The following is a 27782-nucleotide window of genomic DNA, read 5'->3' as shown; positions in this document are numbered from 1 at the left end:
TTTTAGTCCTCCAACATGGCCGCCGTGCACAAACTCTATAGATACAGAGAAAGCCGGCTTTTTCTTTTTCTTTTTTTTTTTGGCGAAATTTGTCCCTGTACTAACAACATTGTGTATGCTATGTGTGAAGTGTTTAGAACTTTTCTGTGTGTCATTTAATTAGCTTTTTATGGTTTTTCTACGCTCAGAATTATGGGTTAATGTACGAGTTGCCGTCTTCTTCGTTACGGGGATTGGCTTGCTGAACAAGCTTCAGACTGGTGTTGCGGTAAATTTTGTTTCAGCTGATTTTTTCGGATTAGTCCGAAATAAATCCGTAAACTGTCTGTAGCCAGTGGTGATAACGAGGTTTCCTGTTAAGTTGGTGTCGGGAAAGTAGGGTTCTACTTTACATCCTGTACCTTTCACTCGATAAATTTTAATTTTAATTTAAGAACTAGGTAACAGCAAAAACGCATTAAATAGTACATCTTCCTCTATCAATACTTTTACTCAGTATAATCTTGTTGCTGGCTTAAACTATTCGTAATAACAGTGAACAAAGTAAAATAAGATTACCCCGTTTACTGTGAAAACTACAGCATAACTATTTACTCGTGCGAGACCAAAACTGTGGCATTCGGTTTCCTGGTCCAGAATGCACCCAAGAGGCGCAGGTTCCGGAAGCGAGGTTTGGGACATTGCTAAATTTGAGATTTCCATATATACTGCTAATTGCCGCTCAGAAAGCATTAGTTACCTTAGATTTTTAGTCCGGTAATGAAGATTCAATCTTAGATGTCTACGTATGTTAACAAAATTAAATCATTAATAAAAATTTACGACTTCAAAAGCTTAACAACGTTGTGAAAACCATAGCCATATGCGTCGGCTGAAGCAGACTGTAATAAGATAACATTAAACAAGTTTTAGGATGGAGACATAAGGTTATTTTCCATCCAGACTCATCGATCATGCTAATTGTTTGAAATTAAATTTCCCTTGGAATCCTTGTCAGCGTATTAAGTTTGTGGCTTCGTCAAACAGCGAGTAGATAGATATTTCAATACTTACGACTATATATAGTTTCTACAGTGGTCCTATCCGATTTGTATGGAATTGCTACGGGTGTTGTACAACGTCCTATGGAGAAATTACTCTAGACGTTTCTGGAATTGTTTCTTAGATCCAGACGAGGACTTCTATAAACTATTCATTGGGTTAACACTGTGGTTTCAGTCGCTTGGGAAAACTGACTACCGTTTTAACAACAACCACAACAATAACTATATTTTTACAAACTGAAAAATAAAGGCCTTTGTAGCCCGCAGTTAGCAGAGCTATTCTAGGCGGGCTACTTAAACTGACAATATATAGTTAATGAGTCATCCCGACATTACTCGAGCTTGTCAGAAAGACTGAGGGTTGAACGAAGATCAGTTCCAATTACATCAACTAAACAAGATTGTAATATATTTCACGATTTTGTCGCTCTCGTTGAGTGGATTCGTGGACATTTGTACAAGTCTTGAATAATTTGTAAGGCTGCTATAGAGTCTCTAGTTTCTAAAGAATAAAGGTTCTACGGAATATATTGTCTCCTGCTGATAGAACAGTAATCTGTAGCAAATTGTCCACTTCAGTCCCTGCTCGTTAAACTCTCCTTGCGTCCATATCGTCATTTTTGAGCAAGTTGTTCTAGGTCACTTATTACTTCACTCATGGTAGGACGTGCATTGGGATCTTTTTTAACACACCTCTGAATAAGCCTCTGCAGCTGTACATCATTAACCTTCCCTATTCTCGTCTGGAGCTCTCGAGTCATTTCTCTGGAGCTGGTACACATCTCACACAACAGTACACCGAAACTGTACACGTCCATCTGTGGAATGGAACAGAGAGTACAGGATTAAAATATAATTAACAATTATTCACCGAGCGCGCATTGGATATGAGATGTTAGATATCCAACAAGCGTGAGTGGAATAATTATTTTATTAAAAACAATCATGAAATATTGCTAGATCTCGCTGATTTCGCTTTGCAAGAACAACCAGAAGACAATTTAATGGTCGCTATTTTTCGGGCATGGCATAATGGCTCAAATACAATGGCCGCTCAGCCAATCAAATCCCCGGAAAGAAAATAGGCTTTTTGATGTATCGAAAATTGTCATTCAGCCAATGGGACAAGTACTATACAAGAAGGTCTTTCACTGCTCTTTCACTGTCCAATTACAGTAGCTTTTTGGAATGATTTTCGGGAATGGTGGCTTCGAAACACCCAGATTGAATTCAACCTTACTCCCGCTAATGTTCTATACGGTGTCATAGACAATTTAAAGTTCTGTACGTTGCCAAATTTTGCCCTTCTAGTTGCCAAATTTTATATATATCGTTGCAGTTTAGACGAGGCACCCCTTTTCTTCCCCGTCTTAATCAGAATTACGCGAAAAAGCTCGCATCGAATATGATATTGCCAAGGAAAAAGGTTATCTAAAACACTTTAAGATTAAATGGGAACCACTCATTCGCAACAAATTCATCAAAGACGTGGTTATTTAAGGGACCCCTTGAATCACTTTCCACTACTTTTTTTGTTGTTGCGCTATTTTTGTCATTTTACTTTCGATCGTTTCTTTTCGCTTACCTGTTCATACTGCAATATTGTAAATAATTAACAATAAAAACAAAAACTAGAGGAGTGTGTGGACGGGTTGTTATCTAGATACCTTCTTAGTAGTGCAATGTAAGTGGCTTTTGTACTGTAATGTAAATAAGGTCAGTTATAACATTGTATAAAAAAAAGTTGGTAGTGAAGATACATTGTTATTATTGTAAATAGTGTTTTTGTTAGTACCATAGTATAGTATAGTATGCTTAAGTACAGTCAGTACTGTAATTATCGCTATTAGTGTAAATCAGTGTTAGCAGTGTTTAGTATTGTATTAGTAGTGTTACATTATGCTAATAAAAATTAAAAAAAAAAAAAAACCAGAAGGTCCATTGACAGTTTGGCCAGCTGCGACCGTCTCTACACCGTAATCCGTGGTAAGACGAACGATTAATTTGATTAATTCCAGTATTTCCCACAATAGTGAAAATGAGAAACGTTTACTTTACCTTTGGTGACTGTTTATCTGTAAAGGCCTCGGGAGCGCAATATACTGGTGCCCCTTGGTTCACTGTCATGAACATACGCATGAAGTTCGCCGACCCGTAGTCTGACAGCTTGGCTCTCCAAGACTCTTCTCGTCCCCATAACAACACGTTCGCGCTGCTGACATCTCGATGTATAATAGGAGTTGGTTTATTCAGGTGAAGGTAGTTTAAACCTTTCGCGATGTCCAGGGCGAGGACGACTGTTTCTTCATGCTTTAATGCGCGCTGTGATAATACGTGGCGTAAGCTGGAATCAAGTAGTTCAGTTACAAACAAGGGACTATCGTCGTTTGTGGCACCAATGAATTGTAAAAGATTGGGATGGCGACAACGTGACGCAATGCTCATTTCTCGTTCAAAAAGTTTACGCATTTCATCAGAGAGAATCAGTTCGTACATTTCTTTGACAGCAACTTTGCAACCACGAAAGGTTCCCTCGTGCACTCTGCCAAAGGAGCCTTTGCCCAAAAGCGTCTCACTCAAAACAATTTCATCGCGTTGGATGATCCAATCACGTGCCTGTTTTACTGCAGACAAGGCTGACTGCAATTCGCTTTTTGTAGATAAGTGACGCCTTCTTTCTTCTTGCAGTTCAGCCCTCAACTGCGCAAGCTCATTTTCCAGTCTTTCTTCTAAATCGACATAATCACTTCTCGCTTGGCTTAATTCCTTGGCCGCTCTTTTTCTCAATTGTTTCTCTTCGTCTAAGGTTCTCAGTAATTCTTCAACGATTACTTCATTGTCCTTTAATTCCTGTTCATTCGTGCTTTGCGACCAAATTGTATCACCGAGTGTTCGGCGAAGCTGCGTTTGGTTATTTCCCGATTGTTTCTCTCGCTTGTTAGAGGCAATTCTTGCTGAGGTTTCGACTTGTGGTTGCGCTGGTTGCTCAAGCTGAATCTAAAATTCATATTCGTAAATTCAGCTTAAGGGTATAATTTTGTCCAATAAGTATTAGCACATAAACGGACCCTTCTTGTAGGTCGTAAAGATAAAGGTTGGGCAAAAGAGGAGGCGTGCGTTATTCAAACAGTCCGAAAAAGATTTCGGACCCGAAAAACTATTTTATAGTATTTGATAATTTTGAGAGCATACATATGAATTTTTAAGATTAAGAAACACATTGAGCTAGTTTGTACCAAAACAATAGACAACCTGGAGGAAAGGGATAACAAATTTACTTTTCGGGCCCGAAAGCTCTTCGGAAACTTTGATAAACGCATACCCAGTGATCACTTCAAGAAAGTGATTAATCAAGGAAACCACCATATCAAATGTTTCATGCGTGTGGCAAGTCCCAAGCAGCTTGTGAGATTTCGAAGGAAGGTAATTTTTTTATGGAAAGAAGCAAGTGTGATGAACGCACTAAAAGAAGGCATCATTTACTCTTAAAGCCCACCTAAGATAAGAAAAACTGACGTGAGGGTCAATATGTATTGCCGAATATAGTTCAAAACGTTCAAAACTGTGTTTATGGCAGCCTGATTACAGTTCTGCAAATCAATATCTCCTCATTTCTTCCAATGAAGAATAGCCTAAACTGTAACGTTCTGTATTAACTGGACTAGTGTATGGTAAAACGTTACCTTTCCTGGGCTAACTACTGCTGTAGACAATGTTGTCATTTCCCCGTAACATTTCGCGGCCGTGGGGCGTTCCTCGGGGTTTCTATTCCAGCACTGATTCATCAGCCGCTTCCAACGAGCAGGAGGTCGCTTGCTATCCTTCACATGTTCTGGACGACTGCCACCATCAATCGAGGCAAAGAAAACTTCCAAGTTTTCAACTGGAGCGATAGCGAAGGCCTGCTGTCCATACCACATCTCCCAGAGCATTATCCCTAAGCTGTAGATGTCTGCTTTGCAGTCATAGCCCTCGGACCGAAACACCTCGGGTGCCATGTACAGGGTTCCATTGTTAGTGCCTGCGGTGTCTTTGTCAGATGTGTTCACGACAGCGACCTTAACCAAGTTTTCTTCTGATAGCTTTTATGAAAGAAAAAGGAAGTAGACAGCATTTAGGTAAAATTGGGTATTTAAAATTTAAAATTTGGAAAAAATATGGACAGCGTAAGGAGTATGTTTCAGCAAATGGCAAAGTCAACAAATCAAGTCATGTATGCTTATAAATTGTGTGAGGCGTCTAGCACCTCGGCTGTGAGATAAATTTAAGTTACGTTTGAAGTGCTGAGTTTCCGGGGCTTGTTATCCCTGTAAAGGAAATTTGGTTGGCTGAGGTCTAGGTAAAATCTTGAACCTCAATTGGATTTCAACCAACGACCAGACGTCGTGGGTTCCGATTTATTAGTAAGAAGCCCTCACTTCAACACTTTAAAATTGACTTAGCCAATCTTACGTCACGTTTGGTAAGACGTTCTCGATTGGACACCTAAAAACCTTTCTTTTTCTCATAGCCCCAGCGAACTAGGCAAAGGGAGCGGAAATTGGAAAAGGATGAAGGCAAGTTTTTCAACGGCTTTAGAAGCAAGCCAAAATCTTCAAATGTCGTGGGAACGAGACATTAGATGTAACTGCGTGTTTCTGAACATATGTTATGCTCGTACGTATATTTATCGCTTTATTTGAACACCAGAAAAGGTCTGTCGCGACAGAACAGTAGTATTCTAAGTTCAAAAGTAGTAACATGATCCCTAAACCCAACTACAGGCGAAACAGCTCTGTAACTTAACCGACTAGATGTAAAATTGCCTTATTTTTTAATGATTATGCTTAACCTTTGTTGTGTTGAATGTAACTCGAGATTCATAACATATTTCAACCACGTAAAACTCACGAGATTTTCAACTAGTGTCTCGTCCTGGCGTTGAGTTCAGTGAACTCACATCATCCACCCGCCCAGAACGTAAAGGTCATGAATTATTAATCACTTCAATTTGATATTATTAGTCAATGGCGGATCCAGAACGTCGTGTAAGGTTGAGGCCAGCAGCCCCGAAGTGAAGACTTTTCAGCTAGGTTAAAAAAATGGGTCCTCTTAGTCTTCCTCGAGAATAAGTTGGGGGCCCCAGCTCCCTAGGCCCATTGCCTAGGTCCACCACTGTTAGTTAAGGTTACAGCTTCATACCAAGATGTTTTCCAAATTGAGATCGCCGTGAACAACTCCTTGTTTATGCATGTAGTCCAGAGCTGCAGTGATCTGTTTTACCCAACCGCAAACTTCTCTGACGTCAGCAGGATTTTCCGAATTTCCAGGAACTGATTCAGGGTGTTCAAAGATGTGGTTCTTCAAGTTTTCTTTACACCTCTCCATAACCAAGATCACTCTTTCAGTGTTCAGCTTCTTGAGCAGTGCTGTGCCATAGAACTTTACAATGTGAGGGTGATTTAATATCCTGATGAGCATAAAAAATGAAAAACCTTGTATACATGTACGTGCGTATTTCCTAATTTCCTTAATGTGAATGTCTTTTCAAATATCTTTTGTAAAACGTGCCTCACTGAAACTAAGGCTGTATCAAAATTTGAAGGTCACAATTGACAAGTTAAAATCAAGGCAGTGTTTTTTTCCATCGAGCAAAATGTGGAATTATTTTTTAGTAGTGTTTCCATTGTTTTTTTCGTCTGGGATGAAAATGAGTATTCCTGTCATAAGTATCATAAGCTCCTGAATTGGAAGTGAGAATGGTTGCACAATAGCTTAAATTATATGGGTTTGCATAGAAATTTAAGAAAAAATATTTTCTTTTTTGAGCATTGGGCTGCAACAATTTTGCAGCCTTTACGCCAAAAATGTGCCGCTTGATAACTGATGAGATGGGCAAAAATTGATTAAGAATTCCTGATCTTACTTCCTTGATTCATTTTTGTGTGCGTGTGGGTGGTATATTAAGTGTATTTAACTACCTTAAAGGCTCCACCTCCGCTTTGATAAGGCTCGCGTTTTTGGCGTCTAACACATCATTGTACACTTTCAATGCCACTTGTTGGACTACTCCTTGTCTTCTCATAGTTCCATGGTAAACAGCAGCAAACTTGCTACAGCCAAGTAAGGAATGTGTGTCCTCTTCCCAGGCCAATTCCTCACTGCTAATCTCATCGGCTCGAACCTCTCGTATTCCAAATACTGCAAGCTGCCCTCGAAGGCGGGAACCCTCTTCCATAATTGGCTTGTAAAGATCTTCTAGTTCTCTTTGTGAGCGCGTTTCATTAACCAGTTCCTCACATAACTTCTTGTCAGCCTGGATCAGTTCCGGAATACGGGATTTAATCTGCTCCAGGCAAAGCTTAGCGTCTTCCAGTTGGTCCTTCACAAACGCCTGTAGCGCATGTTCATTTTTGGCTGCATCGAGATATTCTGCAGATTTTCTGACCATGAAAGCACACTTGTCTGCTTCGTATTTCTTGATTTTCATTTTACTCTCTATCTTTTCTTTAATAGCCTTGACACTCACGGCCGGAGCACTAACCACCAAAGTGAAAAGACCAAGTGGAAACCAGATTGGGCTAGTAATGCCGATGGCGATCTTTTCGCCCATTGTCATGCCTGAATTAAGGGGTGCATTTCGTGGGGCATTAACACAGTCAGCTGCAACGGTGCCTTGGAAATTTTGCAGTTGCTCTTCAACTAAATTGTAGCGTTGCTTAAAGTACTGCACAACTGACTCACGGGCGTTGTTGAAGACCTGGTTATCCTCCTCCCATTGCTCTATGATATCATGCAGCCGCCTTGATAGTACTTTCATAATTTTGTCTTCTGTTACTTCCCAGGCATCTTCTGCACTTGGAACTTCATCTGGTGTCCATGAGATAAAGCGAGCCTTCACTTCGTCAGACGACAGATACTTTGACAAGTTCCTTATAGCACCCGTGATATGGTCCCTCAAGTAGTTGTCGAGATCTTCCACCACTTTGTTTTGTTCTTTTTCGATAACGGCTAAACGGAGAAGAACCTGCTGTATTTTTCTAAGTCCCCCTTGACGATCTCTGGAAGCAGACATCATAAACGCCTTTGCTTGGTAGATTATTCGAGAAAGAAGGTAATCTAGCCACCTAAAACAACAACAGCAACAACAAAATATTACTGTTTTCCGTTTCAGTATGGTTGAGAGAAATATACTGAATACCACTAAGATGTAAAAATGATCATTAAAATTAATAGTGGGGGTGGAGATTACTATGCGTGGGTCCCAGTGGGCTTGAGGTTGAGTAACACCAATGCAACACGACACGATTGCTGTGGTAATCCTTTCTAATACTTTTTACAGCCGAGCGGCAGTTGCGCAGGTGTCCAGTGCTTTTAAAGAACTGCAACCTTTGGTTAAGGGAAGGAAAACCCCGACGGACATCTTGGTCTTCCTGGTTGGGGGTTGGTCGTGGCGCTAATCACCACACCCCGTAAGATCATTATGGAAACTGCAATCTCAACAGAGAGAGCACACAGCCTAACTTAGAGAACATTGTGATGATAATGATGATGATGATGATGATGATGATGATGATGATTAGGAGGAGGAGGAGGTTGGTGATTGTTCTTGGTTGTTTTTAATAAGACAGATATTTCAATCGCGGTTGTTAGATATGAGATCATTTTTGCCAACTCGGCGCCAAGTTCCTAGTTGGCTATCTGTCATGTCATATCCAATTCGGTCGTGAAGTAATTGGTCAGTATAATGTAATTTTAGAGGAGTAACATCCGTCACAACTCCTTCACACTCTGACTAATCCTCTCATGACAAAAGGTATAAAGCAGCTCTGAAACCACTTTTTTGCGATGACCAAATTCTACTAGGTTTGAAAGAACCTGAAACAGAACGCATCCTACGGTAAATAACACGGAAAAGATTCCTCGTAGTAAGCGATATTTGGTTTGCATGTTAACTGTCAATATGTTTTTCTTGAGTATAATATATTGTGGAATCCCAATGAACCAATTTAATATTACAGCATAATCTGGTCTAGTCCAATGGCAAACCACCCCTATCCAACTATATATATATAGTGCCTTAACGCTGGTGGGGTTTGGAGAGTCCCGTTAAAGTGGCAAGACATTTGGTCATTTTGGCACAAAGTTTCCTTTACTTTAGCTGTATTCGCGTAGCGGGCAAGTTTTGATTCGGTAGGCTTAAGTGCCCCTTTCAAAACGATAAAGATGCACGTAAGATGTCTTTTTTTTTTATAATAAGACTGATAACCGCCACGCTTTGCAGGCCAAAGTTTCTAAAAAAGTTTTCTTTGTAGAAGTGGCTACGAGATTTGGCACGTTCTTGAATTTACAAAACCAGGAATTTTTAAGGTTCTTCGAATGGCAATAGGTAACTAAAAAACTTGATTAGCACTCCAATACATGTGTTGCCTTAGTTATAATGTTTAAATCTCACGAAAAACGTTTTGGTTGGTACGCTTTTGTTCATTCTGATTGGCCTGCAAGTTTTCCAGGACTTTAAATTCCATCAAAGTTAAATAAGTTCACACCCTTTCGAGACTGGCCGAAGGTGAGTTCTGGTACAAACCTAAAAACTACTCATAAACTTATGGCTGTAACGGGCCGATTTTTAGTCTTAAAAGACTTAATGTGCCGAAGAGGTTCGTAGTCCCACAATGGTTGAAACTCTGGGTGTTATCGTCTTTGAGCCAAAAAGGATCCTTGGTCCTCAGCCTAAATTTCTCCCTGTATTCATTAAACATAGTTGGTACAATGCATGAACGCTTACTTGGAATGAAATTCCAAACTGGCTTCGATGCTGTTCAACACCGTAGATTTAACAGCATTTATCAGAGAAGAAAAGTCTTCGGTGATAAATCCGTAGTTCTGAGCCTTTGTAGCTTTCGTTGTTGACATGTAGATGATCTGTAAATCTGGATCAAGGCCAGGCCAGAACCTTTGCAGCGTTCTGGTGACACGATTCTTGACCTCGTCAGTTTCTTTCTCTGAAACTTGGTCCCATTTGTTGTACACAAACAAAGGACACTTGGACTGCAATTTTCCTTGCCTTTCAAATGACTCTTTCCTTACTTTCTTCATCAATTTTTCTAGCTGAAAGCCAATAGTAATATGGAAAGTGCCAAGTTTCAGTTGTTATGATTTATGTCATACCTTGTCATTTTATACCAGCTATCAGTGATGAAAAATTAACAACAATAATAACATTCTGTACTGGATACAATATATGATCACTACACCGGATCAGTATAACACATTATCAGCACTCACTCTGTCTCTCTGAATCCCCTCAGCGTTTGTACTGTCCATGACATAGATGAAGGTAAAGGCCCGCAACAAGTACTGTGCAATTATTACGTCGGTAGTATCAGACTCACCAATGCTGGGACAGTCAACAACAACCACGCCTCCCTAAAATCAAAGATTATTATTATTATTATTATTATTATTATTATTATTATTATTATTATTAGTATTATTATTATTATTATTATTATTATTATTATTATTATTATTATTATATTGAAGCTAAGCAAGCGATGGTTGGGCGACAAACCGTAGCCAACCTCGCGAAGACTTAACCGTAACAACTAATCACTAAGTTATAATCAAACCCTTAAATCCTAATGTTCACTTAGAAAAATTATATACACTGATGGTCTAAAAATGAATTAAATTATAAAACCCTAAAATTACTTTTGGAGTAAAATGCTTTGAAAACGTCTAACAGAAAATCCAAACTTCTAATCTTTCTATAATGATCCCACGCAATAAGGCGTCAAAATGGATTCATGCAATAAATATTATTATTATTATTGTTATTATCATTAAACACCGGGACTTGATTACAAGCAACCTCCAGAACAAACAACAGGCGAATTAAGAACCTTCTGTGGCTATTAGTTACTACGCGAGGTATAATAGTTTAAGTCATCCTTATAGTATACGTAGCATGAAAGCCTGGGAAACTGAGATCTCATGAAATCCATTTCCCATGTATTGCATTTAACTCTTCTATATATCTGACACTGTAAGACTTGCTTGAATTCACGTACAAGTTGAAACATAAAAGTAAATGTCGAGAATATCGATCTTTCCAAATCCACGGCATAAATTCCTGCAATTGCCAAAAGGAAATGTTTGGTTGACTGAGCTAAACAATTTTCAGCAATAACTACCTGCAAGAGGCTGTGGGGCCAAAAGAGTTCAATCTTCTTAATAGCTGGGTCTGATGCATAAGAGTAGATCTGCGCATGCCAAATGTAGCTCTGTTCAGACGATCCTGGCTGTTGCTCAAGGAATATGCTCTTTGCTTCAAGTCCTGTTTCAGGATCTTTGTCTTTGAGGTGGGCCACAATTCTTCGTTGTTCTCCATACTTTACTTCGCAAATTGTTGAAGTTAAACTGAGAGCAGAATGTGGAAGGATCTCTTCTCCCAGAATGAGATTCACCAAGCAGCTTTTCCCAGATCCGTTCTCGCCTATAAATGATGCGATCAATATTTGTTAACTCCCTAGTGACGAAAAATTACTTGGAGCAGACTGAAGTTGTGCTGTTTTCATTGCAACAGGAATATATGATTTCAAGTTTGACTTTTATTTTCCTGTCGTCCGTGAGCCTTTTATAGAGTGTTTTCACATGACGTCACAGCGGCCATGTTGGTGTCCCAAAACAAAGAAATGGCGGCCATGTTGGTGTCCCAAACTAAATCTCTGGGAATTGAACTCTATTTTTATGCAAATGCTTTCTTTTGTTTCAGTAAACCAATATGGCCGGTGGTCATGTGAATGAAAACACTCTATAGCAGTGGGAATATTCATGTCTTTCATAACGTAACGGGTGGCGTTTGAATCGCAAATAAGAATGCTTAAACTTGAAGAGCCAACAACTAGACAATAAAGCAATTGCAATGTTTTGATTCATAGTGCGCATGAGATTTTAGCCAGTGTGTCGTGCCCTGGAAAATAGCAGCCATTAAATTATCTTCTGTCGTTCTTTCTTACAAATTGAAACTGATTAAGCAGCATTTCTTTGTTGTTTATTATGAATCAATTATTCCACTTGCACTAGTTGACTATGGGATAATTGTAGCTAACTCGACACAACGCGTCTCCTTGGCTATCTATCATCTTAAATCGAACGCGCGTTCGTGGTATCAGAAGTGCAACTTTTACACCTACATTGAACGTTAATAATATAGCAGTCAGTGTTTTTTATCATCACGGTGGCTGGTAAAGATTATGTTTTAAATTTTTGCCAATCAATCCAATGGAATACAACTTAATCGACCGTCAATTCAATAGGCTCATTTCTAAGTAACATACAATTAGCAATTTGTGTTTTGAAGTTGACTGCAATGTCAAAATGCACATGTAGGCTACCTTGCTTAAGCGTTAAGACAACATCAAAAGAGCTACCACCAATACCTGCCAAAACAAGAAAGTATTCCTTCTGTTCCAGACGCAATTTGTGATTGGCCATTTCTTCTTCAAAGTTACCAATGTTTTGCTTTAGTAAATTGAGGACCTTTTCGTCCATTCTATTTACGCATCTTTCAGTTTCGGTGTAAAACTCCAACAACGTTTGCGTTTTCCTGACATCTTCGTCCTTTGCATCGGATAAAATAGAAAATTCCTAAAAAAAAGAGCCATGTAAAGATCAGATATCAGGGCGCCTTTTATTTGTCAAACATGGTCGTTCAGATTGGTTATTCCGCATACTAAGCGCACAATTTTCAAGAACTGGGTTCGGTGCTAGTCCTTCGATCTCCTTTAAACTGACGCAAACTATTTCCAAAATGTGCATTTTGAAGAATCTTAACAGAAGCCTGTTTTAGCAGTGAAAGCAAAACTGATGAAAACCCTCCAAACTAGATTGAACTGCCTGAAGACAACATATTTCGTTAACCGTAAATTAATGAGATTCTATTGCTCAACCGCATTAATTCCGAGAAAATAACCTTTTTTTCTCAGAAGTCAGTGGGAGGTGAAAATGGTTTATATTCTTTCAGCTCCAGCTCTGTTTTTGCAGTGTTTTGGCGGAGAACGTTCGGGCCCTATTCAGGGAATTTATCTCGTTAGCTACAGTACTTGTGAAAGTTGGAACACTTATAACCAGGAATCAACCCACAATCATGATAATGAGTCATTTTTCATGGGCATAACCGTTTCCAGCAGACTAAACATAGAATATGGTAATAGATTTTAATCAGCCAGACTGCTATTGTGGTTTATGCACAATTTTCAAGCATCGTTGTTCTAGCCTCTGTAATTAACAGACGTTGCTTTCGAAATGTTGAAAAAACACCAATCGTCTGTTTCCTGTTTATGGCGGTAACATGTCTCGAAATATACTGACTTTGTCGCACAGACTTTATCCTTCCTTTGTTAATGAACGTACGTTCAAACGTCAGTAAAAGGTAATTTTCGGGCATTCTTTTAGCAACTTTTTCAATCTTTGCTCGAGGCAAAAATCAAAGAGTGAAAAACACCGTGAAACAATCGGTTTGATTATTAATGTAACGTCGTTCAAGCGCCAAGGAACAAAGCAATTCTGAATTGTGTCAATTCCAAGTAAACGTGATGGTCTAAATTCCTTCAATAATACTAGTTCATCAGATCCAACAGCGATTTCAGGGAAATTTAAACTAGGTCAGTACTTACTTCTCCATTTTTTCGTGTACATGATCCCTCAAAGTATTCGCGTAGCTTAGTTCTCATCTCTTCTACGCTGCTCAATCCTTGCGAGGAAATGTGAAAGGAATTCATCATTTCGCAAAGTTCAAGCGTGTCTATTTGGTCCAGTTGCCGAGACATCTTTATTTCACCCAGGTAGCCTCCTGAACAAATAAGAGGCGCAACATAGTTCGGGTTTACATTCCTCTGAGAGCTCTAGTTACTGTTGTTCTAAAATACTTTTGAGATGGATACGGCTTATTAAGTTATTTAACTTCAAAATATCATAAAAAACCGCATCTTCACTTGGCTAACAAACAAACCAATGCCTATGCCGGCTAGGAATACATTCAGCCAATCAGTTTGCGTGAAACCAAGAATCACTCGTACCTGCTCAAAGGATAAGCTGGACTTACTCATCAAATAGTCATCTAGTCCAACCACGATCCCTTCTTAGCGGTTTCGCGTTTCAGTGTCCAACTTTTCAGCCACCAATGACAGAAACTTATTCAGTGCTGGCATTGGCAGCAGCTCAGTAGCTACTAGACGCTAGCTGCAACCTGTATGATTTTAGATCTGACTCTTGCGCGTGTGTGGATATCGATTCGAGAGTAATTATCCGGGTATTTGTTCGTTGGAGTGCACTTGCCAACACACACCTGACTGCACTCGCGCGTTCAGCATCAATGACCTCACTGGAGTCTCAGTTCACGCTACTATTACATTTTTAAGATGCCCACCCCTCCCCCAAATAGACATGTCTAATTCAGAGTACTTTTTTCTTCCCTTTCCAAGCACACTCAATCTTGGAGTCACTTGCTCCAGCATTCAATAACAGGTTATTTCTTGCCATCATCACATGACAGCCGTGATGAATTCCACCGAAACAGACATTTTTTCAGGAGAAAAGTTCTGAAAATACCTAGAGGAAAGCTAAAAGCGCAAAGTTTCTTTAAGACTTGCATCAACTACAGTCAGCTTTCCATCTCGGACATATACTTGGAACCCTTATGATAAAAAAGAATTTACTTTGTCCCTTCCAGTTTAGAAACGTACTACCCTTTTAAGAAAAGGAAGACTACAGAATCTCGAGTGCCCCTTATAGGTTTGACTTGACCACAGCTCTAGCTAACTATCACCATGCCTAGAGCTTTGTGCTCGCGAATGATATCAGAAAAAAACGTCGTTATAACACAGTGACTCTCGAGACTTTACTTTTGCTTGCCGGCTTATGAATTAATCGATTACCCACCCCTTAAAACGATCATGGACACATAGATGAATAGGCACCAAGTTTTATTGTTGAAAACTCTCGTTTCTATGCCTAGTGTAACAACATATATGTCTATTAGCCCTGCTTTTGATCCCCGAGGGCCATTTGGTGGGAGGTTCACTGTCATACATGGAGGCGACATCAACTGGCTGGCGAGGAGGCAATGAAAGCATGGTACGATATGAAAGCCTTTCTGGTACACAAAGTGATTTGAAAAAATAATTTTAACCGATTTTTGTTCGGTTCGCAAGATTTGTAACAAACGGAAGCGATTTAAATCCACTGCTGGTATAATCCAGTACGTTTTGCATTTAGTTTGTTTTTAGTTGCTAATTGTTCTTCTTCTTGACTTGTTCTTTCCTTGCTGTGAAAAGCTAGAAAACAATTTCCAACGTGGAATGCAATAAACTGTCTGTGGTTTATCAGAAAGTCGTTCTACTGAGAATCACTAGTCTCCTCTCAACCAGGTCTTTAGAGGGCGCCTTTCACCGGCCCATCACTCTCTGTCTGGCAATCAGTTTGACCACTTAAGGGATAATTGGTCAAATTGAAAACCAGACTGACTCAGGGTTAACCCCCAGAATCAAAGGAGGCCAAACATCTATTGTGATGATCCCCAGTCTCAAAACGTTGTAGGTATTCTTCTGATTATTTAGATTTATACAATGTTTGGTTACTTAGTTTAATACGACAACTATAAATGCATATAACATACTTTAAGTAAATTGTATAATAATATACTCGCAACCTGCGATGAACTAAGTATATCATAAGTGATACATTAGAATAATGTATTGTTCAACTTAGGTAATAATTGCCAAATAATTATAAACTTTTTTAAACGAGGGTTGTAGCGCAGTTTACCCACCAAACTTTTACAAAAATACAAACTGTAACATTAAATTGCAAAACTAATGCTATTTATTTCAAACAGAGGGCTGCGCCCTCATCAGGTATCACGCGATAGAAATCTCAATCTCATAATCTAATTGTTAACTACACTAAACTATATATCAATGTCAATACTTGGTCACTAAATGTAGAGATCATGATAACAAATTAATTCACCTTGGATAAAACGTACATTTCTAGATATGCAAACAATTTCTCCTAACTGGGGATCAAGGCACTGAAAACCGGAAGTGGCGTTAACATTTTGCGTTGAGTCCTGTAGCTTACTTTACTGTGGAATATGTATGAGTGCTGCCGCCGTAAGAGTGGCATTTGGTTTCGGAGTAACTGATTAAAAAGTTCGTTGTCAGAAGGATTATTGTTCTTTTTCATTGACTTGTTTTAAAATAAACGATTATCACCTAAAATAATCCTATACAGTCTCGATATCAGTTATAGAACGCGAAAGGATAACTGATTCCTGTGACCAGTTCATTCTGCAGCTCTGACAATTAGTTCAATGAGGGATTGCAACTTCCGAGGACAGTCGGGTTATTTCTTGGAAGCATTTTTTGGCCATGGGGCGCTCCTCTGGATTTTTAGCCCAACACTGCTTCATCAACTGAACCCAGCGATCAGGAGGCTGCTTAAGATTCCTCACATGCTCCGGACGGTGGCCTTCATCCACAATTTTAAAGAAAACTTGCAACGATTTTGCCGTAATGTCAGCAAAGGCCTGCTGTCCATACCACATCTCCCACAAGATTAGCCCAAGGCTGTAGATGTCAGCTTTGGAGTCATACACCTCGGAATGAAAGACTTCGGGGGCGATGTAAACAGGCGTTCCAGCAATCGTGCCTGTGATGTCGACTGCTGGTTTGGATACGCCTACGTCAGTGACCTTCACATAACCATCTTCTGATACCTTAGGTGAATATAAAAGGAAAAAGGCGTTAATTATTTTCATTCGAAATTTGAGGTCAATAACCTTTGTGAAACTATGGGCAAGGATGCAACAATCATCAAAACCCGAATTTAGATGAATTTACATTTAATTTCCATGTAATTCTTTGAAGAACCAGTCCCCATCGATGAGGAGTATGGCATATGTTGCTTTATCTGTGTATAGTTGTTGTCGGTAACCGTCTCGACCTATGTCATCTAGATCAAGAGATGTCTTTATTTTTTGGGAGGGATGGCAACTACATGAATATTTACTCTTGATGAGAACGATGCACTATCAGTGTCACAGGCATAGTTGCAAGAACGAAATTGGAATTCTCCCAACATAAGTCGAACTTGTGACCCTCCGATTACTAGTTTAGGTGCTCTACCACTGATCTACAGAAGACTCATAGGAACGAGGCCATTAAACATCCGCCATTCTTCTAGGGTTTGATAGTCGAAGTGTGGCATCTAAGCAGTGGAATGAATGTGATGATATATTTTAAGCCTGATAAATAAATCAGAATGAAAACAGATGCAGTATTCAATCAGTAACACAGCCATACTCTCTTGATAGCAGTGAAGAAAAATAACTATGTTATTACGCGAACATATGCTACTCTAAATGTTTCATACCAAGATGTTCTCTAGCTTGAGGTCTCTGTGGACAATTCCTTGTTTATGTATGTAAGCCAGAGCAGCAGTGATCTGTATCGCCCAACGGCAGACTTTACTGACAACGGAAGGATTTCCTGACTTCCCAGGGATACATTCAGGGTTGTTAAAAATGCGACTCTTTAAATTTTCTTTACACTTTTCCATGACGAAGATCACTCTAATTTTGCCCATATTCTTCAGCAGTGATGTGCCATAGAACTCAACGATGTTAGGGTGCTCTAATTTTCTGACGGAGATAAGTTAAAAAAAAAAAAAGCAATGAGGAGTAACAGTGTAAGGCCCAGTTCAGACGCCGAACTTTTCATGAGCCGAACTTAATTCAAATTAAGTTCGGCCCAAATCTCAAAAATCCCGCCTTTTGATTCAGACGCCGAACTTTTATTAGCCGAACTTCATTTACTTGAGGCAAAACCAATCGAAATGTTAGCGTTTTTTTTTTTTTTTTTGTTTTCAATTTTTTTTTTAATTGAAATACGTTATAATAAGTTATGCATTAGGTTCGGCTCATGAAAAGTTCGGCGTCTGAATCAAAGCCGTTCCAAAGCCGAAATTCCCGGCTAAGCCAGGCGGAAAGAACGGCCGAGCCGTTCCAAATTTAAACAGCCGTTCTCAACTAATTCAGACGCACGAACTTTTCATGTCCTTAATTCGAGGTATTAGATTCGGCTCATGAAAAGTTCGGCGTCTGAACCGAGCCTAACTTTGCAGCGAACTTTAATGGCAAAACTTTAAGGAAATCATGATGGTTTAAAAAAAGGCTTACTCGGCGGACCCGAAGAAAAAACTTGTTTTATGGCGAGACTGTACATTTGACAATGGTTAACCAGTTTTATTTCACGCTGGAATCACGCCATATTTCACCTTATTACTCTGCTCAACACGATCAAAAGTTTGCACTGCAGTCACAATTCATTCCATTTTCCTTGGGCCATCTCTGATATTAACAGATAGATTTGGGCATGAACTGTCTTAAATTTATAACTATTGAAGACATTCGACAAACTTGAATACAGTCCAAAATTTTCTTTTGATCTCTTTTCGGATGGTACAGTAATAGAGAAAATTGCCTACCTCAGAAGCTGTACCTCCGTCATGGTCTCACTGGCGTTTGTTTCATCGAGTGCGTTATTGCACACCTTCAGAGCCACTGGCATTCGTTGGTCGGCTCCACGCTTTCTCATCTTTCCTTTGTACACAGAAGCAAAAGCACCGCAGCCAAGACGGTGAGACGCGTCCTCTTTCCATTCCAATTCTTCGCTGTTGATTTCATTGGCACAAACTTCTGTGAATCCAAACACTGCCAATTGCCCTCGAAGTTTAGAACCCTCATTCATTATCGGCTGATACGTTTCTTCTATTTCCTCTTGCGAACGCGTTTCATCAATCAGTTGCTCACATAACATCTTGTCAGCCTGGATCAGTTCTGGGATGCGGGCTTCAATTTGCTTTAGACACAGCTTAGCATCTTCTAACTGCTCCCTTACGAACGTCTCAAGCAAAACTTCATTCTTGGCTTCATTGAGATATTCTGCGGATAATTTGGTCATGTAAGCGCATTTGTCAGCTTCGTATTTCCTGATTTTCCTTCTTTCTTCCATCTTCTCTTTAATAGCCATGACACCGACAATAGGAGCACCAATCACCAAAGCAACGACGCCAAGTCCGAGTCCAAGTGGTAACCAGATGGGACTTGTGACGCCAATGATGACCTTTTCACCCACAGTAAGTTCCTCATCTAAAAGAACATTTTGTGGACCGTTAACATGGTCAGATGTGACAGCAGTTTGGAGATTCTGTAGCTGCTCCTCAACATATTGATACTGCTGCTGAAAGTGTTTCACAAGGGATTCTCTAGCACTTGTGAAGACTTGGTTGTCTTCTTCCCATTGCTCAATGATTTCTCGCAGCCGCCTGGATAGTACTTTCGTGATTTCATTTGCTGTCACTTCCCAAGAACTTTCTACCTTTGGAACTTCATCCAAGGTCCAAGACGTAAAGCGGACTTTTACTTCTTCAGACGAGAGGTAATCAGCGAGCTTCCGCATAGCACCATCGACGCGATCCTTTAAATATTTGTTGAGTTCTTCTATCACTTTGCTTTGCCGCGTTTCAATGACCACCAAGCGAGCAAGAATCGCCGTTATTTTAAGAAGGACCTTTTCCCGATCTCTGGAAGCGTTTTTCACAAACGCTTTTGCTTGGTAGACTATCCGCGAAAGAAGGTTATCTAGCCATCTATAATATAGAATATTGTCTTAGATTAAAATTTACAATTTCGTATGCTCATTCGGTCGGGATATACTACGTCAATGTCTCAAGGTGTAAAATGGGTCAACAAAATTGATTAGAAATCGTGTTTCCAGGCTAGAAACTTTAAGGGATTGGCTCCTATTTCAAAGTTTTATTGCAAGCAAATGATTAATGGACGATGATCGATTCTTTGTATTTTTCAACATGTTATTTGATTGCAATCACTCAGAGAACGTTTCAAGGGCATGTATCATCAGTTCGCAAGAATGAGTCTAAATTTGATATTGAGACAATCTCACAGTTGTGCGAGGGAAACTAATATGAATCGTTGAAATTGTAAGATGAAGATACAAGGCTTTAAGATGTCTTTTTTTTATCCATAGACATATGCTCCAAGTTTCCAACTTTACCTAACCCTGGTAACAAAATGCACTGCGAGATATTGTAAACGTAATCCGAAGAAGTTGCATTTTCTTTCTTATGGCTCTAAAACAACGGACAAGTCTTCGCAAGCACAACGCTATACCCCAGTATCTTTATGGTAAAATGGCCCACAGTTTTTCTGCTTCACTCGCTGCAGAATTGAACTATTTGTATCTCTCTCTTCCGACGAAACGCCTGGTAACCAAGACAGCTATGAATGTGATTGTGCATGACCAGACAACTAATCGATGATCAATGACATCAATGAATAATCGATAGTCAATCAACGAGTAATCAGCCGATTAGTCAGTGAAAATTACCGACGTTTAATACGTGATCGATGACTAACCGAGGACAAAATAATTTGTGGCTTATTAGGTACTCATCGATCTCATTATTTATCTATTGATTACTCACTGATTAAATATGGTCTATCTACTCACCTCCAATGAATTTCAAGTCGGGCCTCAATGCTCTTCAAGACCATAGTTTTCATTCCGTTCATCAGATAGGAAAAATCTTCGGTGATAATCCCATAGTTCTGTCCTTTAGTAGCTTTTATGGTCGACATGTAGATGATCTGTGACTCCGGGTCAAGGCCAGGCCAGCACCGTTGCAGATTTCTGACCACGTGGTTTTTTACTTCTTTAATCTCCTCCTTTGGCACTTGGTCCCACTTGTTGCACACGAACAGAGCACACTTGGATGGTAATTCCCCCTGTCCCTCAAGCGACAATCTCCTAACTTCTTCCAGCAGTTTTTCAAGCTGTGAGTGTACAGTGATGATTATTAGCTCTACTACAACTGCCAGCATAGTCAGTACTCTATTATGATAACAGAACCAAAAATTGGCCCAAACAATAATCCTTTACCATAATGCTTGCCAGTGGTATTATTTATTGCATATTTATTTGCACTACACATCTTTCTGACCAACTAAGATCACAGAAGAAATAATTTGTTGTACATTTGTGCCTTCCTTGAGCTGAAGACGTCAATTTTGAATAACCTAACAATCACTTTGAACAGCTAGAAATGCATTTCTGTGTGTACAAACTTATCAAGTAAAGTTCCAGATAGAAATTTCCGTACTTCTGCAAATACAGGAAGTAGTATGAATCATCTTTGGCTACAGTTGATCAGGATGGAAATGGTTTACAGCCCATTTTATCAAGGTTCCTCCTAGTTACACCAAACACCCTATCAAAGGAATATGATTTTTTTTCTTCGCATGATATTTTTTATTTTCATCTCGGTACTCTAAGACCAATCTCGTGTTTGAGCGTAGTTTCTTTGCCAAAAATCTCATCTAATCCAATTTGACCAAAATTGTAACAAAATCCCGGTCACAATGCCCCTTTAAAGCCATCTTATTAATGTAATTTTTCTGTGTAACCATATATTGGAACAGGGGATGTCATACTCATGTCATGTCTCTTCCACCCCGTGAGGGATAAAACGTCCTCATCTTAGCTAGATAAGTGTGGCCGCGCGGGACCATGATTGATGTGTTTTAGCCACTATGACCTGAGATAAGGCATAGATTATAACTATTTTCAGTCATAACGCACATACCATATTTCCTGATATGGTCTAAGAAAAGCTAGATAAGGATTGGAAAGGGGTGCCAATGATTCCGTAGATATTGGGGGGGGGGGGGGGGGGATAGAGTTTTCAGATTGATTTCAGTAGCGATATTACTTACTCTGTCTTTCTGAACTCCCCCAGCGTTGGCACTGTTGATGACATAGATGAACGCAAAGGCTTGGGGCAAATACTGTGTAACAATCTGGTCCATGATATCAGACTCGCCAACTCCAGGACTGTCAATAATAACTACGCCTTTCTAAAATACAGAACCAAAACGTTGATTTAGTTATATTTTAAGAAGCTTAAATCATACATAAATGAACTTTCACCCAAAGAATTGTTATGCGGGACTAAACCTCAAAGCGTATCCAAGAGCTTAATGGCGAGAGTTGTTTTTCGTTTTGCTAACTTCAGTTACTTCAATGTCAAATAGATTTCTCTCGCGCCGTTGCGAACTTCCCACCGTACTACCCACTTGTACTGTACTCTTCTTAGTGCAGGAAGGAACGTATGTCACATGTTGCTAGGAGACGTAGTGTAAATATAATTGCATATTTTCATTTATTGCTGGGAAATAACTACCTCCAAAAGACTGTGCGGCCAAAAGAGTTCAATCTTCTTGTAAATTGAGCCCTTCTCGCGTTCACTCTTCACGTGGACAAAAGGCGAGATCTTTTGAAGGTAGCTCTGCTCAGTGGACTCCGTCGGAAGCTCTCGCAGAGGGATGACCTTTGTTTGAAGTCCTGTTTCAGGATCCTTGTCTTTAAAGTGAGCCACAATTTTGCGTTCCTTTCCGAACTTGAGTTCGCATATAGTGGAAGTTGTGCTGAGGACAGAATATGGAAGAAGCTCCTCTCCCAGAATAAGATTCACCAAACTGCTTTTCCCGGAGCCTGTTTCGCCTACAAAGGTATGTAAATGACCATCGTTAGAATCTCAGTGTGTACGATAGAATGCAAGACTTAGTTCAGTTGTCATACAAATCCCTAAAAAATATATTTTCCAAGGCACAAGGTATAAAGTTTGGCCCAGCGTTTTCAAGTTGCAATGTATTTGGCACTCATTCTATCCGGTCCCAAAGATATTTATAAATAGCACCTTCATACACTCACAGGCAGAGAAACGTCTATCAAAACTGGCTGAGTTGAGGGGATCAGAAGGAAAGAGCTATCCCAAAGTAAAAAAAAAAGGTACTGGAAAAAGCCCATTGCGTTTTAAAATTCAACAAAATTTCACCCTCTTTCAAAAAGTATTTGGTATTTCTTTAAATGTTCGTCTGCTTCTAAAACACACTTTGATGGTATTTGTTTGCTTACCAGGGGCAATTCTCAGTTTTGTACATTGGCCAACTTTTAAAAGCTTTGCTTCTGAGCCCCTCAATTATTTCAAAGTCTTTATAAATAGAAATATTTGATGAATTTATTACCTTTTCCCGTAAAAAATTTACAGTGGCTGACAACTAAACATTACCTGCCACCAGAAGGAAATATTCCCTGCGAGCCAGTTGCAGTTTGTGGTTCTTCATCTTTTCTCTAACGTTGCTGACTTTTTGCTGTAGCAAATGAAGGATTTTTTCATCCATTTTATTCATGATTTCTTGGGCATCGATAAAAAGTTTCAATAAACTGTGGCTTTTCCTTGCATCGTCATCTTTGGCCTCTGACAAAATGGAAAAGGCCTGAAAAAAGAAAACCGATCATTGCTCATAACCTAGTTCAGATTTGCAGCAGCAGCAGCAGCAGTAGTCGTTATGGTAGTCAGTGTAGTGGTAGTATTCCAAGAGTAGTATTAGTGTACTATTTTTAGAAGAAGTAGTGGTTGCAGTAGCAGTGGGTGACCGTCTGTCTCGATCGAGAGACAATGATGATTCTGCCTCAAGTTGTTTCACTCAGTTCTACAAATTAAGAATAGCGTCAGTTGTGGCTATAGAGGCTCAAAGCCAATCCCCACTACAAATGGACCCGGACAGTGGCGGTAAGGCGGCTCAACACCACTGTTTTCCACGTTTGTCTTTGGAAACCATTATTGGAGTTCCCACTGCAACTTGTCCTGGTTTATTCGCTTACCTCTGACAAGACATTATATTAAATAGTAAAGCGAGATTCAATCTTAAAGTCGAACATGAAAGTGTCTCATTCCTTGAGACTCATTCTAATGGTAATTTATTGATGGTAAATAAGGATTTCTTCACTGAACCCTAAAACAGAGAACAAATCTGATTTAGTTCAAATTTTTTTGTAATTAATCATTTTTCGTCTTATGTAGCATAAGGAATATCAAAAGAGCACTCTTTAAGTATTATCTTGCTCAATATTAAGAACTGCCTTACACACTTATAATACTTGGTTTTCTCGTTTCCTCTCATGTAAGTTTTTGTCTTTTATCTTAAAAACTGTAACTAACCCAAGGGGGCATAATTAGTTTACCTATACTTTTGCCCTTCTCCATTTCCCCTCTGTAGTTCTTAGTAATTATTAGTAGTTTTAATTATTATATAATGGAGAAATGCAGGGAAAAAAAAATAATAAATAATAATAATAAATAAGCAAAATCCAGAGTCTTGAAAATACATGTCGTTACGTTTTGAAATAGCTTCGACTAAATTGATGATTTTAAAATTCCTTAAATTTTTTAAGACTGTAGACTACCAACACAGATGAAAAGTTTTTATCTTCTCTTTTTTACCTAAATGGGATTGAAAAAATATATATTGATTAATTTCATAACTGGGAACTATAGGCCTCTTATTGAAGTGAAAAAGTAATCATCGTGTTAGTTTCCTTTTGTATTTAAACAAGAGAGAAAAAGCTTTAATATTTACATTAATTCCGGGAAAAGTTGACCTACTTCCGGGAATCTGAGAAGATAAAACAACTATTAAGCTGTATATAGATCAATGTGTCAAAATACCTTCTTCTGTTGGTTCTTTACCTAAAATTCTTCTTATTTCGAACATGAATGTATGTCGTCGTGAAATTATATATAAAAAATATATATTTACAGCCACCGTATGTTCTTGCAGCCGGAGATGACAAGCAAAATCACTAATTGAGCTGGACGACAGGAACAGGTTTACGAAAAAATAGTTGCAATTGCTTAATCTTATATTTAGAGGATTTGTGAGTAGAAGTTTTACGGTTGTTTTTACTACTGAATCTTAAAGAACGCAAACATTCGATTCATGTCACATGTATTTTTGGCTCTGAAGAAGACAACAGACTGATAAATAGACGTCACCTCAGAAGACATCACGAGACTGATCGAAAGCGAGAGTCAAAATAATTTCAGCTTCTCTTCTGAGACAATGATACTGAGGGGAACAGCACTAACTAAAAATGCAGTCTAACAATTGACGCTGAAACATTTTCGAAACTTGAATCACATATCCCGGCTCTACGTGGAACGTGGGGGTCAAAGCTTCAAAAGACGTCCCAAATAAGAAACGTCCATGAAATATAAAATATGATATAAAGCATGTCAGCGCATTGCTGGGCTAATTATTCGCATCAATGGAAACACGTTACCTACTACAGAGCTCAATTCAGTGCTTTTCCGTGGCTCTTTTGGTTTCTTTTTTAACCAAAAATTCGACACTTTAAGAATATTGTAAACACAGTTCGTGTCTGTGTGAGTATTAAGTTGAATTCCAACAATTCCGGGAAAGGCTCTGAGAAATTTCAAGTTATGTTCTCGACATACATCGTAATTCTGTTGATTCCAAAAAGGGTCCTCATCTGAATTATAATTACTTTACTCTGTCACATTCAACTATGGCTCGTCTGTAGAAAATTTGAATGATCAAGACAATTAAGTATGTTATACGGGAAATCACGTCGTCGGTGACAAGAATAAATCAGGTTCACGCTTCGTTTACTTCCGTGCACAGTCCTTACTACCGATACCTATTTACTACTGTTTAGTATTGGCTCTTAAAATACCTGTCCTGCAGTCCAACTGGGCTTCTTTGCTGACTGGTGCAGTTCATCTTTTACTCGATCTTTCATTTGCTGCAAGGTTCTTAATCCTTTGCACGAAATATCAAGCGCCGCCATCGCTTGAAACATGTCTGCTATATCATCAATTTCGTCAATGGTTTTCGATTTACCTGACGCCATTTTGAATGATAGTAGCTTAACTATTGAAGAAGTGAAAGGCTTTATAAAAGAAAGGCTTTTCAAGGACGAATATTTCGCTGCCCCGATCTTTGAAGCTCCATCGTTTCGTAAACCCAGGAATGCAGTACGCAAGACAAATGATCAGTCCTGGGATTATAATGGCAGGGTGGTATAGAGGGGTCATTTTCTGCCATCTGTATATTGTAATTTTAGATCTTGCTATTGAGGGTTGGCTGATACTGATACGAACATAATTGTTAAATCGTGATTGTACAGGGCAGTTTGTTTCGTCGGAGCGTAATTCACAAAACACATGACTAAACTCGCACGTTCAGGATCAATAACCCCATTGTAGGCTACGTTCAAGGTACCATGAAATTTTAAGATGCCTCCCCTCCCCAAATAAACATGACTCGATTCAGGGTCCCTTTCCCCCTCCCTTGCGAAGCACAACCAATCACGAAATCACTTGCTCCAACGTCAATAATAACAGGTTATTTTTGATATCATCATTATGTTGAATTCAAGAAGTAACATTTTTTTCGGAACATAGTGTTCAAAAAGCTAATATATAGTGCAAAGTTCTTTGTTTCTCACAAATTCATAGCAAACATGTGAAACATGACTACTGCACGGTAAAGTTTCTGAGACCAGTTTTAAAATAATTCTACCTTTATAAATAATTGTCCATCTGAGATAAACGCTTCTCGCTATACAATTCAAACGAAGAGCTGAAATTATCTTTATCCTCAACTCAATAGAGATATAAAAATTTTTGATTGATCGAGATAAAAATGATCGATAGAGTAGAAGTACACTAGTATCCAGCGGCCTCCTTTTCCACTTGACAGGTCTGAATACCTTGCCGCTCGTCAGTTAAATGTGACCTAACTGCCTGTAGTCTCCTACTCAGCCGCTCTTTTTGAGCCGCCTGTCACATATTGCGCAGACGCTCGTTGGGCTCGTCACGCATTCCTTCCTTACGAGAGGAATGCGTGACGAGCCCAATGAATGTTTGCGTAGGCGGCTACTGAACCGCCTGGTAAGCTTTTTACAGGTGAACCATATCAAGAAACGTCCTAAAAACACATTAGCGTTCGATACTTTACTTTTGCTTATGAATTAATCGGCTACCCACCCCCATAAAACGATCATGGACACGCAGATGAATGGGTACCAAGTTTTAATGTTGAAAACGCTCGTTTCTATACCTAATTTAACAACATGTATTGGCGCTGCCCTTGACTCCGGTGGGCCATTTGTTGGACGGTACACTTTCATACATGGGGGCGAGATCAACCGGCTGTCGAGGAGGCAGTGAAAGCCTGAAATAATATGAAAATCTTTCTGGCACGCAAAATAGTTTAACCAATTTTGTTCGGTTTACAAGATTGGTAATCAAGAGAAGCGATTTTATATAATTAATACACTGCTGTTCTGATGGAATACGTTTTTCATGTTGTTTGTTTTTAGTTGCTAATTGTTCTTTCCTTGCTGTCAAAAAGCTAGAAAAATTTACAAGGTCGATTGCAATAAATTGTCTGTGGTTTATCAGAAAGTCTTTCTACTAAGAATCACTACTCTCCTCTCAACCAGGTCTTTAGAGGGCGACATTCATCGGCCCACTACCCTCTGTCTGGTAATCAGTTTGACAACTTAAGGCATAATTGGTCAAATGGAAAAAAAGGCCTATGACTCAGGCTTAACCCTCAGAATCAAAAGAGTCCAAACATCTATTATGATGATCCCCAGTCTCAAAACGGTTTAGGTACTCTTCTGATTATTTAGATTTATACAATGTTTGGTTACTCAGTTTAATACGACAACTATAAATGCATATAACATACTTCAGGTATGTTGTAAAAGTACAAGAACATACTTGCAACCTGCGAAGAACTGATCC

The 27782-nt window shown here is 39.2% G+C and overlaps 3 protein-coding genes across 6 annotated transcripts in view; all 3 read right to left on the bottom strand.

The window, feature by feature from the left end:
- Nucleotides 1–426: 426 nt before the first annotated feature.
- The window catches only part of LOC146449377 (uncharacterized), a 61023-nt gene continuing 33667 nt past the window's right edge, over nt 427–27782 (bottom strand). The window contains exons 3-13 of one of the 4 annotated variants that reach the window (XM_085101276.1): nt 14105–16226; nt 13703–13878; nt 12467–12674; nt 11219–11520; nt 10311–10451; nt 9811–10133; nt 7004–8149; nt 6225–6492; nt 4727–5125; nt 3102–4040; nt 427–1861 (exon numbers count right to left, since the gene is read on the bottom strand). In XM_085101276.1, coding sequence (XP_084957402.1) covers nt 1658–1861; nt 3102–4040; nt 4727–5125; nt 6225–6492; nt 7004–8149; nt 9811–10133; nt 10311–10451; nt 11219–11520; nt 12467–12674; nt 13703–13855 — 4083 coding nt within the window. In that variant the 5' untranslated portion in view covers nt 13856–13878; nt 14105–16226 and the 3' untranslated portion in view covers nt 427–1657. Of the gene's footprint in view, nt 1862–3101; nt 4041–4726; nt 5126–6224; nt 6493–7003; nt 8150–9810; nt 10134–10310; nt 10452–11218; nt 11521–12466; nt 12675–13702; nt 14072–14104; nt 16227–27782 lie in introns of those variants that run through there. The other 3 variants (XM_085101277.1, XM_085101278.1, XM_085101279.1) reach the window with 3 other exon arrangements.
- On the bottom strand, nt 14994–26019 carry LOC146449380 (uncharacterized). The gene is made up of 8 exons (XM_085101280.1): nt 25703–26019; nt 23235–23442; nt 22347–22666; nt 21880–22020; nt 20618–20940; nt 18573–19736; nt 17460–17727; nt 14994–16803 (listed from the first exon to the last, which is right to left on the bottom strand). Exons 1-8 carry the CDS (start codon nt 25877–25879, stop codon nt 16396–16398), a joined length of 3009 nt encoding a protein of 1002 aa, XP_084957406.1. The 5' UTR covers nt 25880–26019; the 3' UTR covers nt 14994–16395.
- Nucleotides 27046–27782, bottom strand: part of LOC146449373 (uncharacterized) — a 63532-nt gene continuing 62795 nt past the window's right edge. Inside the window, exon 10 of the transcript XR_014860588.1 lies at nt 27046–27534. The gene's annotated coding sequence lies outside the window, so the exon portion shown is untranslated. The remainder of the gene's footprint in view (nt 27535–27782) is intronic.

This window comes from Pavona decussata, unplaced genomic scaffold (assembly GCF_977016875.1).
Source record: "Pavona decussata unplaced genomic scaffold, jaPavDecu1.1 SCAFFOLD_602, whole genome shotgun sequence".
Classification (NCBI taxonomy): domain Eukaryota; kingdom Metazoa; phylum Cnidaria; class Anthozoa; order Scleractinia; family Agariciidae; genus Pavona; species Pavona decussata.
This window is presented reverse-complemented; position numbering and strand designations above follow the sequence as displayed.

Bases quoted from the DNA above. Each gene is read 5' to 3' on its own strand.
- LOC146449380 (XM_085101280.1), bottom strand. From the start codon at position 25,879: ATGGCGTCAGGTAAATCGAAAACCATTGACGAAATTGATGATATAGCA. The intron at 23,443-25,702 runs GTATTTTAAGAG...TTCTTTTTTCAG, and splicing joins CCAGTTGGACTGCAGGACAG to GCCTTTTCCATTTTGTCAGA. The intron at 22,021-22,346 runs GTAGTTATTTCC...TCTGTATTTTAG, and splicing joins GGCCGCACAGTCTTTTGGAG to AAAGGCGTAGTTATTATTGA.